The sequence below is a fragment of the Podarcis filfolensis genome (genome assembly GCF_964270895.1).
Source record: "Podarcis filfolensis genome assembly, chromosome: 10".
Classification (NCBI taxonomy): domain Eukaryota; kingdom Metazoa; phylum Chordata; class Lepidosauria; order Squamata; family Lacertidae; genus Podarcis; species Podarcis filfolensis.
This window is the reverse complement of record NC_139612.1, coordinates 30,611,484-30,634,268: the sequence shown is the minus strand read 5'-3', so window position 1 is coordinate 30,634,268 and position 22,785 is coordinate 30,611,484. Positions and strand designations below refer to the sequence as shown.

Sequence of the window (22,785 nt, the reverse complement as noted above, 5' to 3'; positions counted from 1 at the left end):
CTTAACAAACTACAGCTCTGAATTTTTCTATTGGGGGGGAGGGGGGAGAAAGCCATGACTGTTTCAAGTGGTATCTTAGTGCTTGAGGTATATGGTGTGAATGTGGCCAAAATGAACTTTACTCCCAGGTAAATGCGGCTGTAGCACTGCAGCTCTAGACCGCTGAACTGTTTTTGTCAAACATTGAAACCCTATGTGCTCTTACCAAATTCCATTGACGCAGTAAGACTTAACTTCTGAGTAAACCATTGGGATATTGATCTATCCTGCATGCAAGGATGGGATAGAACAGGAAATGTTTTAAAATAGCAAGCTGGGTTATGTTCTTTCAATAGGAGGAATGGGGCAGCAAGAATATGAGGGATACCATTTCAAAGTCAACCCTTTTGCAGTATGAATTGTAGCACAATTGCTGCATAGGTCTATTTCAATGTGGGCACAGAGTACATCATTGCATGCCCTCCCTACTGTGCTGTTGGCACAGCATGATGCCTGAATTTTTATTTTATTTTATTTGTTTATTTAAAATACTTTAGGCCGTGTTTTAGGGCAAAAGACCTCTCAAGATGGCTTATGCATAAAATATGACACAGCAAAGCATATTTAATAAATCAAACCAGTACTAAACAATACGAGAGCAATCAGCCCAAATATGTTAAAACCCAAAAAGAAGATGAAACCAGCAATCCAACAAGCACCCTTCAAGGGAAGAGCAAGGAAAACAGATGCATCTTCAGAGCTTTCTGAAAGACCTATAATTACAGGGTTTGCTGAACCTCAGGTGGCAAGGAGACCCCAGAAATGTGGGACTGTTGCAATATTCTCTTCTCTCACCCAGTAATATAATAAAATTAAATTCCAAGGTTCATCTGAATTATGAAGCTTTTATGGTAACCTCTGATATGATCAATGAAGCAAATTGTATACATGTTTAAGAAATAGAGGGGTCTGAGTTCATAAAGATTGCTCAATATTCTGTTTTGAATGAAACTTTGTTTCTATGAGCGCTGTGCCACACCAATATTGATAAGGCACACCAGTTATGTTTCAGGATGAAAGGCTTAACATATAACTGCACCCCACAAATGTGCATTACTAGGAGTATTTGCTAGCATGGAAACATCCATGTATAATAAATATTGTACATAAAAGCATTAACATTGATTAGCATATGCTATATGGAGTTTTGAGAATTAATTTAAATGCATATTTGTGTGTGTATTACATATTTCAGCTCCATCTAGTCGAAAACCAGGAGACCCTCTTGTTATTTCAGATATTAAGAAGGGAAGTGTTGCACACAGGTGAGTGCTTTCAAGTCAGAAAAAAAAGTTATGTTGGTTACTCTCATACTCCCTAAGTTTTTAAATGATCCATATTTCTAAATTAAGCAAATCCTTCCACTGGAGTAATGTTGTTTTTTAATCTCCACTGTGTGTTTTTTAAAAAAATATTTCATTTAAAAAATAAAATCATTTGCATGAATAGATGTCTAGACAGCATGTACAAGTCATCAGTTTTGTAATGTGTCCCATTTGTTAACAGAACTGGAACATTAGAACTAGGTGATAAATTGCTCGCCATAGATAATATTCGACTAGACAACTGTTCCATGGAAGATGCAGTTCAAATCCTGCAGCATTGCGAGGACCTTGTAAAGCTCAAGATTCGCAAAGATGAAGATAACTCTGGTATTCACAGTGAGCTGGCTTAAAAACCTATTTATGTACATTTATAACCATTTGTGTTAGATGCAATCTCTGCTGTATAATCAGTGGGTGTTCTTTAATATTATTTTTAAATATACAGAGAAAAGGCGCTATCCATATCAATACAGATATTTTTGTATTCCATGACTTACTTCCAAGATGCATGCAACATTAGAATATTCGTCATTGGCCCATGATAGGACTATGGCACAGCAGAGAGTCATGCATGCTTGTTTCAGTGCCACTTCTGTATTTAAAGCAGAAATGTCACCCCACCCACCCTCCAGAGTTTCAGACATGATTTTGGCCCAGCTGTTTTAGAGGAGTAGCCTGTTTCTTTGGGACTCCTGGCAAAGCATGAAATCTTACTTCCCCATAACTTAATTAATACTCTAGTCCATACCCTCCTCCACAACAATATTAGACACGCTTAATCATCATACAAATGTACATTTGGAGCAAATTTTGTTCTCTTGTTTACTCACTCTAATATCACTTCTTTTTGGTTACCGTACATAAAAATTATTAGATTCTCAGTCACAGAAAGAGACCAGAGCATCAATTTTGGCATTCTTAGCCTTAAGTTTTGTTGGGGAAACAGATGGTTCCCTTTCCACAATTACGCTTTACTCCTATCAGTATTTTCCTTCTGAGACCCCCATGTATAGAGCAGTATATTATTATTATTATTATTATTATTATTATTATATTAATAAATACTAATTAAGATGATCCTAGCGCTCCCAGGTAGCAGCGTCATAAGCAGAAAACAACTGAAGCTATTTAACACTTGCCATATTATCATCAGGTTCTCAATCTAAAAGGCAAATTCATCACCACCCAAAGTCAGCCTGAATTAAAGCCCGTGTCACCTGATTCCCTGACCTTTAGTATCTGCTCATTTCCAGTCCAATAACTATTATGATCCATCCCAATCTATGCTTGCTCAGGGTCTTCTGATGGTTACAAGGCCTGATATGTACATTTTAGTGTGAATTAAAGCAGTTAATATTTGCCAGCTTCTTCATTTCGCGGCTAAATTAATACTTTGCATAGATTAAAAACATTTATTTTATAATACAGGGCGAATTATGTGTAACTACATGACTACCAATTAAGGTCTGCTAGATGCACTTCATCTATTATGTGTGCTTAGTAAATTATCCTATTTAAATCGCGGTACAAAGACAGATTACAGTCGTCATAAAACTATACAGTTTGCGTTAAGAACAATACTTCATTAAGTTGCTAGTCCATAAACTGTTGTCATAAATTATTATTTTTTAAGCTGTTGCATGAAATCAAAAGAAACATAATGTAAGCAATTAGGGGGGTGTGGGTGATTATGCACCCACCCACCATTGCTGCTCTGCAGTGCCGTCTCCTAGGGTCTGGCATTCCAGCACCCGGAAACAAGCTGCATGCCCCTATGGAAAGGGATGGGGGGGCCAAGGCAAGAAGGCAGTCCTCCAGCCTAGAGGCACATGTGGGGGGAAGCAGGCTTAGTTTGAAAGACCCATATAATAACCAAGAGGGGAAAGAGAGACTGGAACCAGAAGTCTTGGCTTCTTGGGAAGTAGATGAGAGACAAGGGTTTCCCCAGTAACGGTGATGTAACTCTGGGGCACACAATAGCCAAGCTGGAAATCTTGTGTAGAGAAAACAATAAATTCCTACTGTAGTCACATATTAGGTAAAGGGACCCCTGACCATTAGGTCCAGTCGTGGCCAACTCTGGGGTTGCAGCGCTCATCTCGCTTTATTGGCCGAGGGAGCCGGTGTACAGCCTTCGGGTCATGTGGCCAGCATGACTAAGCCGCTTCTGGCAAACCAGAGCAGCGCACGGAAACACCGTTTACCTTCCCACCTGAGTGGTACCTATTTATCTACTTGCACTTTGACGTGATTTCGAACTGCTAGGTTGGCAGGAGCAGGGACCGAGCAACGGGAGCTCACCCCGTCGTGGGGATTTGAACCGCTGACCTTCTGATCGGCAAGTCCTAGGCTCTGTGGTTTAACCCACAGTGCCACCTTTTTACTAATCAGCCTATCTACTTCGCTGAGTCTCCCTGAAGCCTTTGTGGCTTTTAGGTATTGGGAGTGACAAGAATAATCAGGGACCACAACAGTTTTTAATGACACATATATAAATGTCTACTAAAATGATAGAATCGTTAGGTTTTAGTAAAGCGTTTTTACATGAAAATGTTACGGAAAAAGCAGCTGAGGCCACCACTGGCGCAAAGGAACAAACGAAACAGGAGATAAATGTGATCCCCCTATCTGTACACAGTCTCTAACCTACACTAGGCTTCATTCATTCATAAGCTCCCTCCAGATCAGACCTGTGTGTCTGCCTTCTTGCTGTGAAAATGAAAAGTTGACCATATCCAGCTTCTTCTGCCCATGCACTCTCCAGTTCACGAGCTCCAGGAAGCGCAGGGAATTTTAATACCAAACTCCACCCGACAGATCACAGGCTTTAGGCAACCTAAGTGCTGACCTTCACATCCTCAGTGATTTAGCCCTTCCCATTTGAGCCCCAGGGTAGGTCAGCTAGTGAATGTTAACACCATAATCCCCAAACACATAGGCAAGCAACAGTGTACATTTTCATGCAATACAAAACATACTATCAAAGCGACGTCCACACAGCAGTCCAAATAAGCAATGCACATACAGTGGTACCTCGAGTTAAGAACTTAATTCGTTCCAGAGGTCCGTTCTTAAGCTGAAACTGTTCTTAACCTGAGGCACGCTTTCACTAATGGGGCCTCTTGCTGCTGCTGTGCAGCTGGTGTGTGATTTCCATTCTTATCCTGGGGCAAAGTTCTTAACCTGGAGCAACCACTTCCTGGTTAGCAGAGTTTGTAACCCGAAGCGCCTGTAACCTGAAGCGTCTGTAACCCAAGGTACAGATGGCTGCCCAGCAGCAATATAAAAAAGTAGATAAGCAAAAATGCCCACTTTCAAGTGTCCAAGTGACTGTTACTATTTTCACACAGAAAAGTATTTGCCAGAGACTTGATTTCTCCCCTTGGTAACCAAAACCTGTTTTATGAACTTGGGGGGGGGGGGGAATAACCTGGAGGATAAATGTTACCATATTTTTTGCCTTGTGGTTGTCTCTGTTGTAGGGGAATGCATGAAGGTAAAAGTTCGCTTGGGTCTAGTGTCAGGTTTTAAATCCTGGTTTTGCTTCAGTGGATGGGAAGGAGATTTGATGTTGTTGTCCATGAAGTCAAGTGTAGGCTTCAGAATTGAAGTGGCTAAGATATGTATTTGAGGCATGAAGCTTTTAGGATGCACACTGTGATTTCTGATCATTTGTCTGAATGTATTATTCTTTTCATTCCTTCTTTCATAAGAGACCAATTGCATCCTCTTGGCATGTATTGCAGATGAACAAGAGAGCTCAGGAGCAATTATTTATACTGTCGAGCTCAAGCGTTACGGAGGACCTCTTGGGATCACTATTTCTGGTACTGAAGAGCCCTTTGATCCTATTATCATTTCAAGTCTTACTAAAGGTGGACTAGCTGAAAGGTAAATTGAAATAAAGATATTCATAGTTCTGCTATTTACTGTGTTCATTCATGTGTGACAATTCATTCAGTCATATGCAATCATTCTTCCTTAGAAATCTGTCTGTTCTCCACAATTCATAGCAAATGAAATACTTAATGATGTTCAGTCTTTTTTTGCTGGTGTTATGATATGAGGCTGTTGTTAAATCTAGAACATAGTTTTGCAATAGTTATTGTCACCATAAATCACCTAAAGAAAGCTTCAGGCATGCTTACCTTGTAAAGATATTAATAACTTAAAGAAAAAAGGTGTTGCATTCTTCTTATAAGGTGGGTGTTTGTATATACATTGTTACATATTTTTGCCTGTCTAGCTATATTTACCATACATGACATATATACAATGTGCTAACCATTACATCTTCCTCATTCCCTCTTTATTTTCTTTTAAAACCCCAAGTACTAATAAGCATTGCTGTGCCAGGATAGGATCTTGAAATTTTCTTAGCAATTCATAAACCAAATATAGCACTTTTTCTGAGGGCAGTCATTGGGAGAAACATTCGTAACCCCATTTAATTTGAAGCCAGTAGAATTCTAAAGGCGAATAGCAATCTCTTGGATGCGGGTGCAGTTGTCAGAGACTGACATAAGAACGGGGAAGGATTTTGGAACCTGTGTTGAAACAAGGTGGTCAAAATGCAAAGCAATCTATTGGGCAGTCCTGGGGGCGTGTAAAAAAGAGTGAGAAGGGTGTTCCTGCTTCCTGAAAGCATCTAGGCTTGCCCTATCAGAAAACTGTGGTGTCTGGATGCAGAGGATCAAAGACTGCATATGTTACGTGTCCTTGTTCTGCAGCCGCAAGAATCTCTGGTTAATTCCCTCCTGAAAATCATGTGCTTCTGGTGATTGATAAAATACCTCCCAATTCTGCCACCTGGCAATAGGACTGCAAAATGGTTTTGGAAGAGCCTTGGTAAAAATATGGGAGAACTCACCTGAAGGTGAATAAGTAGTTTTTCAGGATCAATTTCAGAGTGAACTGAATTGTGTCATGATGATTGTCCAGGCATGTCAACAGATAGGTTCTAACTATTAGGTCTATCCTAATATGCTCCCTAACTACAGTTGTGGCCCATTTAATCCATCTATCAAGATATCCCCCTTAATTTACTACAACTGATCATGTGAAAATATTGTGATGGTTTGTGCTATCATTGCCTTTTGCCTGTTGAATGGAAAACATCAATATTTGCAGGTACTAAGAAAGGAGTTTCAGTAAGCCTTCTGAATGTGCAGTTTTAATGCATGGCGTTGTCATGTTGAAGGAAATGATGGGTTGTTGTTGTTGTTTTTTTCTTGGATGTCAATTGGTTCTCCTACCAGCTCTGAAAACAAAGATGGCCTGGTGATCCAAATAGCCTTAGCAGCAAGAATGACTAAGTAGCTCCATTCATCTTACACACTTTAAATTAAATGTGAAACCCGAGGAAAAACTGCAGACACTTTTGCTTATCTCGTATATGTTAAATGTTTGGCTCAGTTTCCTTTTTACTGAACTTTTCATGTTTTATTTAACTCATGTTTCAGGACAGGTGCAATTCATATCGGAGACCGAATCTTAGCAATAAATAGCAGCAGCCTGAAAGGAAAACCTTTGAGCGAAGCCATACATTTGTTACAAATGGCAGGAGAAACAGTCACCTTGAAAATCAAAAAGCAGACAGATGGTGAGTGTTGTCAGGTATTTCACAGGGGCCCTTTCTACAACCCTCAACAATGCATACGTTCATGAAAATGGTATTTGGGTCATTGGAAATGTAGGAACGCAGAAACAAATGCACAGGTACAAGAATGGTTGAACAGAAGCACTTCAAGGTCTACAAGATATTTGCAGTCACCAGTGCAGTAATGGAGTCAAACAAAAAGAGAGTCAATTATCTCTTTACAACATTTGTGTTACAGTCAAAATTTGGGAAGTAACAAACTACTCATTTGGACTCCTGTGGGTCATTCAAAGAAAAAAAGAAAAGTATTAAGTAACAAACCCTGCACAGAAATGAACATTGAACAAAAAGCAGAGGTACAGATCAGAGCCAAGCCCAAGTTTATGAAGGATGTAGACAAAGTGGAATCATGAAATTACAACAAAAGGTTTTTAAAGCCATTATGGGGGGGGGGACCCAAAAAACCCCAGCTCATGCAGTTTGTTTGTCTTAGTTTTCTTGCTTGCAGAACATTCCTCCATGCAAATGAAGCTGCATATCTATCTGATTTTCCAACCAAGTTTTAATCTTTTTTTCCTCCCATTTAATTCCTACCAGCATCAAGTCCCAAGAAGTTTCCAGCCTCTGGTCACCTAAATGAATTGAGTGACGCTGAAGATGACACAGCCACCACACAGAAACCAGGAAAACTGTCAGAAATATACTCCACTACCGTCCCAAGCGTAGATAGTGCTGTGGAATCATGGGATGGCTCTGGAATGGATAACAGCTATGGAAGTCAAGGTGGGTTCATGCATATCAACCAGCACACGTAACATGGGAAACCACTCCATGGGAAAAACCTTCTAAGCCAACTTTGCTGTGTCTCAACTGTGCTGCATCTGTCTTGTTAAGACAGCGCCCTTTAGCACACTCTGTTGCCTCTTGCATTCAGCTAACCTTGGTCTCACTCTTTCACAACACTGTGACAGGTTATAAAGCATATATCAATATACTAACAGCCTTCTGCTAGTTTTACTGATGTCTGAATAGCCAGTCCATAGCTCATCCACAGCTAAATGGGTTTATCCTTCAAGCTTAGATTAATAAAAGATGCAGAACACATTGGAGGTGTTCATTAATTTGAACATCTGAGGTGCATTCATTGTGATTTTTAAGCTGGCTATGGTAAAGATTTATTGTAAACTGCCAAAGGGGGAGCATAAAGAGATTATTCAGTGATTTGTTACCCTTTTGTTTCTCCTTCATCCCTTGACATTAAGATGTCAGAGGGCTTTCAGAATAATAACTGGTTTTAGGAAAGGTTTTGAAGGGAGGGGAGGAAGAACCAGAATGGATTTTCTTTTACCTCTTCAAAGATCCGTGCTTGTTTTTTAGTATTTCACCTTTATTTTAAGCACTGTCATTTAAATCTCAGGGTAAAACTTTGAGCCCTGGAAGTGCAGGTTTTTATAAACATCCTGGGTTGGAAAAATGAGGACTTCTAAAAAATCATATTTTACATTGGAATATCAAACAGAGCACAATGACATTCAAATGCCAACTAGAGAAGTCATTGTTTCAGAGATAAATATTCTCCTTTCCTTACACATTTTGCACATTCCTTCAGAAGTATTTTGGGACTCACTCACCCAGTAACTCTCTGCTACACAAGAAGATGGAACCTGTTCTTGGCCACATGATCATATGAAGTTCATAGAAACATACCTGCGCACAGAGACATCTGAGCCACCAAGATCATGAGAATTGCTGTGTCTGCATTAAGCCCCCATCTGCTTCTCCATGTGTTTTGAGACACATGCATGGCAGGCTGTGAAGAGTTCCGAACAGATCTCTCCAACACAGCAGCAAATAAGTTTCAATATAAGTAAGCGCAGAATGATGCACATCAGGGCAAAAGGACACACACTCCTAACTTCACATTCATGCTAAACCTGTTGTGACCATCTAGGAAAAGGATACTGAGGTATGGTGGATTACTCAGTAAGAAGGTCAACTAGCAGTAGTAAAAGCGACAGATTCCATATTAAATAGTTTACAGAATGTATTCCCACAAGATGTTGGGTTGGTCATTACCTAACATGGCTTTAAAGGGGTATTTGTGGAAGATAGGTCCATCTGTGGCCATTGGCCACAATAGCTCAGTGGAGTCATTGTAGCTCTTCAGGAGATGGAGAAATTGCTGGGTTAACCTATATAGACTTCTAGTGGAGTGGATGACCGAATCAGCTGCTGTGCAATGTTTCTCTTCTGTGTAAGAAATGCAATAATTATTTCATTGTTGTTGGCATATGGGTGAACTAGTGTTGGGCACTTTCAGTAATGATCTTTAATTTATTGCGTAGCTTGACACTGGAAGCAACTGTCATTTTCTCCTTTGGAATCCATTTTATCCTAGCAAGAAAGAAAAATGCTCATGATTCCTCTTTAGACATTGTTAAAACAGGGCAGGGGCAAAAGAGCTTGAAAATCAAATACGAATACTTTGAAGCTCAGAACAAGCAACTAAAGCTATTCTTTAACAGCAGTAGTAGAACGAAACATCATATGTAATGCTGGATGTCTGATTTCATGTCAGGACGAATTCCCAGTTGTAAAAAAATATATTTAGCAATTTCATTTTTGCTAAACGTTGTGTAGTTAGTCTTTCCTTTGAATTCTACAAATATGAAATGTTGCTATATTTTTAATTTTTAAGAGCAACAATTTGATTTATTTTTATTTGTGTGCCAGAACTCACTGTTCTGCTGTCATTCCACATCCCTTCGGAGGAAGGCAAGTCTCAGCATGCAGCCATCATTTAGTTTGTGCGACAGTAAACAGCACATGAATCACACACAATCCCTGCAGACCCATTTGTTCATCTGTCTGAAAAACTAATGAAATATTGAGCTGTGAATATTTTATTAAACGAAAATAGTTCTGTAAAATCTCCAGGAATGGTCAGCAACCCATCATGGGCGCCAGTAGACGATTTTGGTTCAGGTCAGGGGAGGGGAGTGTACAAGCCTGGATAATAGAAATTCAACTCAGTTCAGTAGTTCAAGTGTAAGGTTGTGCATGGGCAAAGGGGCAACTACTAAGTATTTTTATATCACCTGCCCTGATGAATCATTAGATAAAAAAAGATTGAGGGGTGAGTTTTTGTTTATCTCAAAATGACTACCCAAGAGCTAATTTCAAAGAATTCATGCCATGTCGTAAGGTACAAAATGTGTTCATATCTACACATCTTAGAAAAGTGTGGCATTTCCAAAACTGTCAGTCTTTTGGGCAACTACTGGGGCCTTTAAGCAAGTGCTATCCCATCGCCCCAACTCTTTTCTGTCACCATAAATAACATCATACTGTACATTGGTGAAACTAGCTGCATCTGTTGGGAAATTGTGTACATGATTTCAGCCTATGTAGTCTGATTGACTTTCTTAGTGTTGGCCGCCTTCTTTTACCCCTCCCAAAAGGGGAAGTGAACCATTAACGATGTCATAAGCTACGTGACTGAAGCCGGTACCACTTGGAAGAAACTACCTTCATGCATTGTGAAATTGTCTGATTTGGAGTGGCCTCCTATGAAACAAGAGGATTGTTTCACAGGGGGCCACTCCAAATCAGACCATTTAATGTGGTCCAATTTCCATGGTGGTGACAATTTCCATTGCACTGAACTGGAGCTATGCATCTTGGATCTTGCATCTGAAATTATCAACTACCTTAGCAATAAAGTCAAAGCAAAGAGATTTTGTGAGAACCCCATTTTGGTTTGTGCAGATCCATGAATTTCTGCAGCCTTCCTTTATTGAGATACTATTGGTATATATAGCAGGCTTCCTCAACCTCGGCCCTCCAGATGTTTTGAGACTACAATTCCCATCATCCCTGACCACTGGTCCTGCTAGCTAGGGATCATGGGAGTTGTAGGCCAAAAACATTTGGGGGGCCAAGGTTGAGGAAGCCTGGTATATAGCCATTTTCATATATTTAGACAGGTGGAAACTTATTTATTTGTCCAGTCCTTTGGAACCTAATGGTGTTGATACAGGTTAAAATTTAGTGCTGTTTTTTATAATGGATGTATGATTGTATTCTGCTTTGTATTATATTTTATATAGCTGTTTATATTGTATGCTGTGTTGCAAGCTACCTTGTGCACCAGTTTTGGGGAAAGGGTGAGGTATCATTGGCTCCACATATCACTACCTTACAGACTCACCTAATAATTGGGAAATGTGTAGTTTGAACATGAAGTATGAGTGGGGAATAGTCAAATCCGCGAGCAGCAGAGTTGATGGATAGTTCCTGCCTTGTGCTGCACTAGATGGCTTTACAACCCTTTCTATACTGATCTTCTATTTTTCTCATTAAGTATTTAACATTGCATCAAGCTGACAGCTTGAATGAGTTACTTTAGTACAGCAGTTCCCCTCCACCACATACAAATGGGAATCCTCTGTTCTGCAGTCTTTGCTTTTAGTTAAACTGCCGTGAGAATATAATGTGCTACAGCCTGCACAGATCCTCTCAGGTATTTTGTCTATGGCCAAAGTTGTGTAAAGATGGAAGTGCTTACACTGGCAAGTCATTAGCATAGGAAGATGATAGTTTTCAAGACAGCTCATTATTTTATCTCACAGCTTATAAGAGCCATTATAAAAAGATGCCCTTGGTTTTTCACCTTGCTGTTTCCATTTCAGTTTTTGAAGTATTGGCTGGTTTCTGTCCAACTTTTCCAGTTCAGATTCAGTCTATGTCTAATGGAGATAAACTTAATACTTGCTAAACAGGATAACTTGATAACCATGTTCCCAGTACAGTGGGACCTCTGGTTAAGAACTTAATTCGTTCCGGAGGTCCGTTCTTAACCTGAAACTGTTCTTAACCTGAGTTAAGCTAATGGGGCCTCCTGCTACCACTTTAGTTAATGGGGCCTCCTGCTGCTGCCGTGCCGCCAGAGCACGATTTCTGTTCTCACCCTGAAGCAAAGTTCTTAACCCAAGGTACTATTTCTGGGTTAGTGGAGTCTATAACCTGAAGCGTCTGTAACCTGAAGCATCTGCAACCCGAGGTACCACTGTAATCTGTAGTGCAAGTACAGTTTAGGTGACCTTTGTTTTGGTTGCCTTACTTAACATGATAGTGGTATGGCCTATATATTTTTTCTGTATTATCTATGGTTTTTACATACTCCCAATTCTGCAGTATTCTCTGCTTTTCAGGATCCCCATCCTACCAGCTGCTCATTCCATAGCTGGGTGTAGAAGCTTGCACACCACAGCATGTTTTTACTGTGTGTGAGAACCTGTGATGGTAGTGCAAGGCTACTTTAGCAGAGATGCTGCCCTCTTATCTGTTCCATAGCCCAGCAAAATGGGGTACTACTATTGAGCCAGAACACTGCAAGCAGCAACTAGAGAGAAGGGGCTGCTCCTTATCTGCCCTTCACATGAATGCCTAGAGAAATATTACCTATTCTGTGTCCACAAGACTGCTAATGGATCAAATGGAAGTCTGCACCCTGTTATCAATTTCATTTCATTTATAATGGAGTGCCAAAATATCAGTATTTTAGGACATCACCAAAAAATGTAATATGTCAGCATTGGTTGATTTACATCTCCAACGAAGAATAACATGTGCAAATAAGGGACGCTGGTGTTTGGTACCACCAAAATATATTTATAGAAACTTTCTTTTAAGCTTGTACAGAGTTTGTTGTGTGACATGCTGCATTCCCAGACTCTGACTGGAATATATTGCCTTGTTTCTTTGTTATAATTACTCTGCTACGAGTTCTTTGATATCATGTATGTTAGGTCATTTCTTTATCACAGATTGAGAAGGCAAGGTGAGCTACACTTTTGAGAGTGAAGAATTGGATGTTGGTTCAAATCAGTCTGTTTCCTAGATAATTCTGAGCAACTCTCATGGCTCAGTTCCACATGCATGAAATGGGAACAAGGATGGCTTTAGCTCACATAACTGCTGGCAGAACAATGAAATAGGTTAAAACACATTGTGTTATTAGGGGTGCAATGTAGTGTTATAAAATATTTTCTTCATTTAAAGCATCACAGTTTTACAAATATGGTTAATATTTTAGGTCCCAATTATCAGGCTTCAGGATACAACTTCAACACATTTGAATGGAGGAGTCCAAAACAAAGGAGCAGTTTATCCCCTCCCAACAGGCCCCGAACCAACCCCTTCCACAACACAGGGCTAAGTGATGATGAATGGGATAAACCAGTCGCAAGCAGGTATGTTTTGCACCAGTTACTCAATTTATCTTTGCAGCAGCAGCAATGTTCTTTGTGAGTACATACACCACTTGCCTGGGCTCAAAACACCAGTTGCCAGTTTATCCTCTCACTACTGAGATATTTACAGTTCATGCTGCATGAGATTTATTAGGTTAGGTTAGTGACATTCATGAAAGGTTATGATGCTGAAAGCAATACATGTGCACTCGGTGAAATTCTATGCATAAAAGGATAGATCATTGGTTCTTGTTAATGCAACAATTAAACTGAAAAAAGGTCCTTCCCCACCCCCCTCCTTTGAATGTTGTAAGAGTCTTTCGTTTCCCTAATCTTGTTCCACGCACATCAACATTTGACACAAATGTAGTTTCGTGCACATGCATCTTTGTAGGGACTGGTTCTTCATTATCTATGTGTAGTGTGGTTGCAATTTCCACATAGTCAGTAGCCATGGTGCCCCTTTAAGAAAGGGGAGCCATGTGGGACAAGGGGATGATGCAGCCCCTTAAAGCCCAACCATCTGGTGTTACCAATGACAATGCAATTCTTGTCAAGCCTTCACCCATCTTGGAGAGGCTCTGGCCAGGAAACGTTGTGTCTAACCAAGACAGAATAAGTCAATGGCTTGACCCCTTATTTTGCAGCGTAAGCGAAAGGCATGGAAAAGAATTTGCCCAAAGCACAGGTGCTGGCAACAGATCCATGTCTTTATAGATGAATGGGGCAACAGACCCACTTTTCATGTGGGTTGGGTGCAACTTAAAGGGCGAAGGGGACACATGAGTGCGAGTGCTGAATCCCAAACCCTCCACCAGGGATTTTGCGCCCAGTTAGGTTCACTTCCAGCATAGAGCCTAACTGGGATGTAAGCCCCACCTAGGAGAAAAGCACTGAGGGGAGAGGGTTTGGCATTCCTCACCCATTCGCCCCACTGGCTCTTTAAATTGCACCCTATATCCTGTGCAAACCCACTTTGAAGAACATGGGGTTTGCCACTGTCACACATGGGTAAAGGTAAAGGGACCCCTGACCATTAGGTCCAGTCGTGGCAGACTCTGGGGTTGCGGCGCTCATCTCGCTTTACTGGCTGAGGGAGCCGACGTACAGCTTCCGGGTCATGTGGCCAGCATGACTAAGCTGCTTCTGGCGAACCAGAGCAGCGCACGGAAACACTGTTTACCTTCCTGCCGGAGCAGTACCTATTTATCTACTTGCACTTTGACGTGCTTTCGAACTGCTAGGTTGGCAGGAGCAGGGACCGAACAACAGGAGCTCACCCCGTCGCGGGGATTCAAACTGCTGACTTTTTGATCAGCAAGTCCTAGGCTCTGTGGTTTAACCCACAGCGCCACCCGCGTCACTGTCACACATAGTTTGTGTTAAAAAAAATCAATAGAACTTCTGTGCTCTGGTTCCCAGTTTACTTGCTGTACTTCAGAGAATTGCCTGATGGTGCTGGCCTTAGAAGAGTTTTGCTGTAACCCTCAGACAGGCAGCATCATTGCTAGTTTCTCCAGCTGACCTACAGTCTAATCAATAGTCTCAGAGAACACATGGAAAGTGTTACTAGTGATTACAGCATGACTTGAATAATTCCTCTGCCCTCCCCGCCAAAAAACACACACACTGTCCCAAACCATTATCTCCAGTGTCCTCATGGGAAATGACTTGCTGCACTGGTTTTTTTTTATCACTTTGGACTCATGAATCCATGATAAACCTAAAGGAAGGTGCCCTAGTTTGTCTCTGCTGATAATGAAGATGCTCAGTTGCAACTGAACCTGATCCAAAACCTGGGGTAAATAGCACTAAAACCCACACATCTGTTCCTCCAGCTGATGCCAAGTCAATCAGAAGCTTATTTTCTGAGTTAATGATTCCCACACATGCATCCAGAAATGGATACTAATCCCCCACACACACGCAGCCAGTCTCTCTGCATGGCCTGAGATTTCTAAGCATTCATCTAGTTTCTGCTTGGTTTGGGGAACCGTAGGGTGCCGCCGTATTGTTAAGCTGACAGCAACTTTGGCAAGTGGTAGGTTGGATGCAAAGTAGAGGCATACTTACCCCAGCAGCCGCATACCAAGAAAAGTCCATGCGCTAATCTAGTGGTTGGCTAATGCACGTCTTGGGCAAATCTTGGCCTAGGTTCTGGCTGCTACATCTTAAAATATGGATTGAAGGAATGGTGATCAAATATGGATTGATCCCCAATGGTGATGGGTGGGGAGACTGCCCGTTTCTAATGTAAATACTTTACAGATATTGGGGGGACTGAACAATCCTGTGGCTGGGAATCTGCAGGCCCTAAGCTCTGTCCCTGATTTGCCAGCAGTTGTTCCAAATCACCCAAACCTTTCCCAGTTCTGGGAAGGCAAGGAGAAAACAGAAAAGAGAGCAATCTCTTTCCTGCCTCTTCCCTTCTCCCACGTGTCAGTAGGAGGGAAATTGCTTATGCCAGATTCTGTCCTTGGATAGATTTCCCGAATGTTTGTAGCCGGTGCTACAGAATTGAGGGGCCCCCCTCCTCCATTGCACCTACACACCAATACGACTCCATTGTATTTATGGAGATGCATAGACTCTACTTCTGCAGCAGAGCATAGGAGACTTTGCACATGGAGGCATTTTTTTCAGCTAAGGCAGTGGATCTGGACTTCATAAGAAACCCCCTGCCTTATCCTAAAACCCCTCAGCCACTGAACCAGTGAGTGTGGGATTGTACACTAAATCTGCATTAGGTGAATTTAGGAATCTATCTTAAGTGTGGGAGAGGCAATTCCAGTCATCACTGATAATTGTAAGGAGCGAGAGGCTGTGCTTTTTCTTCCAGTTTAGTTTACGCGAACCATTAATCTTGCATCTTCCTTTCCCTCACAAATGTGCCTGCATGTGCAACCTCACCATTCATAGCAGCTCCTAAGCATGAATTAGCCATGAAGATTGCTGCAATAAAAGTAGGCCGGGGTTTGTGCGAAGTTTTATTTGCAGACCACTTGTAAATTCTTGGGTTAATTAAGCCCCCGTGTTGTGCGTCCGTAATTGCGCTCCTTCTCCACAGCCCTGTCTAAGCTTGCTTGCTTCCTGCCCATGCTCACCCTTAAGTCTGGTTTTGTTGCTGTAAACCATTCCTATGAAGTACACTGCCGTGTTGCCTTTGCCACTTAAGCAAACCTTTCTCTATGAATCCAGCTTTGCAGGTGCCCCCGAGACTGACCAGGAGGAAAATTTCTGGTCTCAAGCACTGGAGGACTTGGAGACTTGTGGACAGTCAGGAATTCTGAGGGAATTAGAGGTAGAAAAATAAATAAATCTTAATCCCATCACAATATACCAATTTCTTTTTCAATTAACACTCATTTTTTTGTTCCCCCCCCCCTCTATTTTTTTTTTCTAAGTTTGCATTAATCTCACAAATTCATTTTAAAGCTTTAACCCCCCTTTCCACAGGACAAGGCTGACAGGCGTCTGTGTTTGAGAAACATGACTCTCTTGGTACCTACCCTTTATGTTTATATTTTGCTTGTGCAGCTGCCTCCCCTGATTTCCCCCTAATCAAGCTGTTTTCTTTCATGGAACTGCTGCTGAAATGATACAAGCGTGTTATGTGTTCAATAGCTTCTCCTGTGCTACTGCTGGCTGCACCTGTTTGCAGGCTTATTTTTCCTAGGCAGCAGAGCATCCCATTCTCTTCCAGCTGCTTTTTACACAAGGTTTCCTTGGCATGTATCTCTTGCAACAAAACTGAATCTGAATTAAGGGGAACATAAACGAAAAGCAACTTTGCAAGTTTTAAAATTGGGAGTCACCTGATGAGCCAAGACAACTGCAATGAATTCTACATTAACTTCCCACCTAGAGATTTGCTTTTTTAAAAAAAAAGACAACTCTTTGTTTAAAGTTGCCTGCATGTTCCTTAATTACACCAAAAATGAATATAACTTAAAATAGTTTTAACGTTTCAAAAGGGCAAGTCCTCAAAAATTTTCTTTTATGTTCTTTTAAATTCCTTGCGTTGCAAAAACTGGCAGAGTCTCATTTTCATTTTTATGTCATACTGAAGTCCCTGAGCAACCACAAGGAATGTGAATGGCATAGCTGGGTAAAACTCACGGAGCTCGAGTGGATTGCGCAGCCTCAGAATAATGGCTTCCGTATTGCACGTCTGTTTACTTTCATGTGGACCTGATCTGAGTTTAATTGCCATTCGGAGGAACGTAAGGGAAAGCTCTGTCTAAAGGCATGGTACCTCAGGCTTCTCTTGCCAGACTCCTTCCTGACAGCACAGCAAACGGATATGGAAATAGATAACGGGGGAAAATGTTTCAGTAGGTTGATAATTCCCCATTTTAAAGATGACATGGTGGGTTGTTTTTGTTGCTTTTTTTTTAAAAAAGGTGAAGAATGAATTGGGCATTTGCTTACCCTTAATTGTGCTCAGCTGCTTTGTTGGCATCTCAGCGAGCAAGAAGCAGCTGTGCAAAATTATACTGCAGAAACAAGACCCTTGTTTCCCATCAATCCAACCTTGTTTGGACCCCTCTCAAAGCAGCTCACTTTTCAGTATTGATCAACTGACTGGCACTGTCAGTGAGCCCCACTTGCCCATGAACAATTGGGAGCTTGCTTTGAGCTCCTGTTTGCTCCTTTAGAGCCACGTCTTGACATCCCGCAAGACGTCAGCAAATGGGAGAAAGCCTCGCAGGCCAAATTGGGTCCAGTGCCAGATCTAAGTAGGCCTGCCAGTCAATTTCCCAAACCTGTGCTAAGTAGCCTTCCCATGAGTTCTCATCAAAGATATTGCTGCTTCTTTTGTTGACTTGCTTTGTTCTAATACCTCAGATCTGCAAAAATGCTGCCTTTTGTAGCATTCATTATATTTAGGATAAACTAATTATGCATGTGCCAGGATTAATTTAAATAACAAAATAGCTTTTAGGGTAAAGAACTTTTGCCAGCAAAGATTTTTGTAGTCTACTTTCGTTCCTCTGGTGGCCAAGCATGACTACTCACCAATTATAGAAGCTGTCACTCCCCCCGTCCCCCGCAGATTGGATAAAAATGTCATCCAACAACCTTTTTCGTCAAGTACATTTTTCAGAGGACTCCCACTCAAATTGTCCATCTATCCTCCAGCCATTTGCTGTGCTCTGAAGTGACTTGTGTTCTGGCCAAGACAACAGAATAGATGCTGCTGCCTTTAGTTACAGCCTCATCTTCTGGGTGTTTTTTTACTACGTCATGTATGATAAAAACTTTTTTTAACGCTACAGGCAACCATTATGTCAGGGAGCACCATGAGTCTGAACCATGACAACCCGCAGCATCGCAGCCACCTGGGGAGACAAGCCAGCTTCCAGGAACGAAGCACTTCGAGGCCTCATTACAGCCAGACGACCCGTAGCAATACGTTGCCTTCAGATGTGGGAAGAAAGTCTGTAGCTTTGCGGAAGATGAAGCAAGAGATGAAAGAAATTATGTCACCAACTCCTGTGGAGTTACACAAGGTGAGTTGGTGCACCGTCCGGTTTCTCCCCTTCTGACAGTAATCTTGCACAGAGCAGATGACCGTCTTCTTCTTCTTCTTTGGTGATCACTCATGGCTGAGTAAGGCTGTCTTCCATGAACGCGGTCTTAACAGTGAGTCTGTAAGTGACTGTGGCGGCCATTTTTTGATCCACACATCCTTCCACAGTGGGGACATAGGTTTCCAGGCAGGAGTTGATCACGGTGGGTGTTTGCCAAAACGTGCCTTCCTCTTAGCACGTTTCTCCCTTTCGTCCTGAGTTCGAGCATCCCAATTGGATGACAGTACTCCAATGCAGAGCTTTCCCAAACTTTCATGTTGGTGATACCGAGGGGAAAGGTTCACTTAGCTTATTAAGCTGAAGGACGAGCATCCAAACTGGACCATAATACAGAGTTTAGACAACAAAGCAAGACAGTATAATGAGCTACTCATTTCTTTGAGAGATGAAGAAAAGCATATTTGTTAATAGAAGACAATAGCAACATGGGACTATAAAACGGCGGGGATGGGGGCCTGTGGCTCTCTAGATCTAATGGGACTGCAACTACCATCATTGCGAATTGGTAGACATGTTGGCTAGAGCTGGTGAGAATTGGCATCCAACAACATTGGGGGGGGCACAGGTTCCCCACTCTTGCATTAAACGGCGTTTCTGTGCTCTGCTCTGGTTCGCCAGAAGCAGCTTAGTCATGCTGGCCACATGACCCGGAAGCTGTATGCCAGCTCCCTCGGCCAATAAAGCGAGATGAGCGCTGCAACCCCAGAGTCGTCTGTGACTGGACCTAAAAGTCAGGTGTACCTTTACCTTTACCCACACACTACAGCTAACTATTTGGGGGGAGGGGACATGGAAAGATGGAGCAGAACGGAGCTTCCATAATCTTTATAATGCAGACCTCAGATTATCTTTGCTTTCCCCTTCCCTACAGGTAACTTTGTACAAGGATTCAGATATGGAGGACTTTGGGTTCAGCGTCTCCGATGCCTTATTGGAAAAAGGCGTGTATGTTAAAAATATTCGGCCAGCTGGACCTGGAGATGTGGGAGGGTTGAAGCCATATGACAGACTGCTCCAGGTAAGAGTGAACCATACTAACATAGAAAAGCCGTATCAAGGGCATGGGGTTTTTTTGTAGAACAGAAAGCATTCTGCAGTCAAGTTCAGCATTCACAGTAGTGGAAACTGTATTTGAAATTCAGTTGCACAGCTAAGTTCAGCTCCCTCGTTCATCATGTACTGTGAACTGAATGATAGGGAAGATACACACACACACACTCGATCTATGAATTAAGGGCAACATATCGTAAAGACAATAATCATCAAATGCTGAAAAGCTGCAAGCCTAGGTTCACTCACTTGACACAAAGTCCTGCCAAACACAGTGGAACTTACTTCTCAGTAAACTTCCATAGATTCAACCTGCTTATCACGACTGATAAGCCTTGGGAATGAAGCAGCCTTGGTCATCCGGATAGACAATGAGCTTTTATCAGGAGAGGTGGAGGAGTGCAACCCTATTGATTACACTCAATCTCTTAGCCACCACGGTATCCTCCTGGATCAGCTTCAGGGAATGGCAGTTGTGGGCACTGTTTTGTAAGTGGTTTAGGTCCTTCTCGGGGACGGGATTGAAGTGAGGATCAGTTGGCCACTTGGCAGGTTGGCTGTGGAGGTGCCACAGTCTTCCATTCTGGCCGCAGTGCTATTTAATATTTCTGAAACCATTGGGAATGGTAATTACCGATGACAGTTGAACTCCAAATCTTCTAGACTAATGGTATCTTGGAACACATGAGGTTAAGATTTATTTATAAGCATTAGCAGAGCAAATAAATTCAATTTAACAGTAGCCTTTTACCAAACATTTACTTCTTTTAAAGCCACCCTTTTTTTGGTAAGGTACTTTGTGTAGAAGGGACGCGGTGTCAAAGTGCCAGTAGATAAATAGGTACCACTCCAGTGGGAAGGTAAACGGCATTTCCGTGCGCTGCTCTGGTTCGCCAGAAGCGGCTTATTCATGCTGGCCACATGACTGTACGCCGGCTCACTCGGCCAATAAAGCAAGATGAGCACCGCAACCCCAGAGTCGGCCACGACTGGACCTAATGGTCAGGGGTCCCTTTACCTTACTTTGTGTAGGCTTATAGAGTATCACAAGGATTAAGGGTCATTGAGGAGGGAGAAAAATGCATTCAGTTTTCCTTTGTCACCTTTCATCCAAGACAAACATTTTTTTACTTTTCAGGTAAACCATGTTCGCACAAGAGACTTTGACTGTTGTCTGGTTGTGCCCCTTATAGCAGAGTCTGGTAACAAATTGGAACTTGTTATTAGTCGAAACCCTCTAGCCTCTCAAAAGGTAAGCTCGGAACAACAGACTTTCCCGGCTGGGGAATGGAACGAACAAAACCATGCCTTCCTTCAACAAAGTGTACACAGCGCTGGTTCAGAGATGAAACGGGAGCCTATGAACACTTTGTAGCCAAAAAAAAAACTGTATTTAGTGCAAAACATTTAAATGGTGCTAATCCCTTTCAGGTTTCTGTTACACTGAAGATGTGGCTGTCGTGTGGCATTAAGAAGCACAGAGGGGGGGGCTCATAATTTGCTACTTGCTTCCAATGCTGAGTTTTTTTGCTCTGCTCTCGTTTTTTTATCACCCATGTGTAGTGCCATTTCAACCTGACCCTTAGTAACAAGAGAAACGAATGGTGAAAATGGCTGTAAATCCTATCATGGCAGATTAGTGAAAGATTGGGGGAGGGGGAAAACATCCATGTAAATAATTACAACAGAGGATCTGATTTTCAGAGCATTGCAACTTATTCAAATACCAGCTGGTTAACTAAGTGAAGGAATCACAGACTATTGCTGCTGGACCCAGATCACTGTATCATAGTAGTTGTTTTTTAAATGAACTATATAGTTCTGTTGCTTCTGCGGTAATGAAAAAAGGGGGGGGATTAAAAGCTACTATGTGGTTTTACAACTATTTTAGCAAAAATTGCACACAGGAATCTGAAGTGCAAAGAGGTGAAACTTTTACCGGCCCAGCTGTAGTATGATTTTATTAAGAGTTATATTATACCCTATGCAATGATGTACTGAACAGGATATGTCTTGCAGCCTGTATGGACTTCTAACTTTTAGGTATTTGGAACTTCTGATAAATTACTGGGTTTTTTTAAAAAAAAAGCAAAACAAGTTTTAGCGAAATTTAAAAAAAAGACTTTTATAACATGTATTCAAGTAGATTTTTTTTCTTTGTTTAAATTTTGAACTGCAGTAGCAAAGAAATACCAGTGCAAAACTGTATGAACTGCCCCAGTTTAGGCATATACACAAGTTAACTTGTATAGCAACACACAATTCTTTTTTTAAAATTAAAATGAATGGTATGTGCATAGCTATTTAAATGCATTTTGTTGGATCTCTCTCATTAACTCTTATTATTGTCAATTCATTTAAAAACTGTAAATACATTTTGCACACATACACACACACACTCAGATTCTTCCCTTTCCTGCTCAGAGCAATAAAATGCTGCCAGTTGCTTTTTTAGGTTCACCAGCAGCTGCTTTGATTTGTTTATTGTATTGTCAATGGTACTTAATGTTACTTGGTGACTGGAAAAGACACTGGATTTGTCTCTTATAACTTGTAGAGTCCTCATTTCTTATTTTAACGACCAGTTTTTCATCTATTTGAATTGTTAGGATATCCCTGATGCTGTTTTCCTTAAACCTGTTACATGAACATGAAAGTGAAATGTTTTGTTCATATTTCAGCACTGCCAGAGAAAAAATTCATTTAAAACGAAACTGAAACCCAGATCATGAACCACACTTAATATGTATTTTTATTTGTTAACAAAGGAGTATTAAACTAAAGTATTTTTGTACAAATTTAATACTTTAATAGCATGGTATTTATCGTCTATGTATGGTTTCTGGGAACTCAACCTGTTGCAAAAATTTGTATGGAAACTGTAAAAAAATCAAATAAAAATTATTTAAAGACAATGGATTCGA

General features: G+C 41.3%; 1 protein-coding gene across 22 annotated transcripts in view; it reads left to right on the top strand.

Moving 5' to 3' along the window:
* GRIP1 (glutamate receptor interacting protein 1) overlaps positions 1-22,776 on the top strand; it is a 342,494-nt gene extending 319,718 nt beyond the window's left edge. For 6 of the 22 annotated variants that reach the window (XM_083574397.1, XM_083574401.1, XM_083574399.1 and 3 more), the window contains 11 exons: positions 1,235-1,304; positions 1,546-1,700; positions 5,078-5,255; positions 6,827-6,966; positions 7,561-7,746; positions 13,061-13,217; positions 16,416-16,518; positions 16,674-16,718; positions 18,497-18,730; positions 19,683-19,829; positions 21,000-22,776. In XM_083574397.1, the coding sequence (XP_083430523.1) occupies positions 1,235-1,304; positions 1,546-1,700; positions 5,078-5,255; positions 6,827-6,966; positions 7,561-7,746; positions 13,061-13,217; positions 16,416-16,518; positions 16,674-16,718; positions 18,497-18,730; positions 19,683-19,829; positions 21,000-21,236 (1,652 nt within the window). In that variant the 3' untranslated portion in view covers positions 21,237-22,776. The remainder of the gene's footprint in view (positions 1-1,234; positions 1,305-1,545; positions 1,701-5,077; positions 5,256-6,826; positions 6,967-7,560; positions 7,747-13,060; positions 13,218-16,415; positions 16,519-16,673; positions 16,719-18,496; positions 18,731-19,682; positions 19,830-20,999) is intronic. The other 16 variants (XM_083574404.1, XM_083574398.1, XM_083574400.1 and 13 more) reach the window with 6 other exon arrangements.
* The last annotated feature ends 9 nt before the right edge of the window (positions 22,777-22,785 follow it).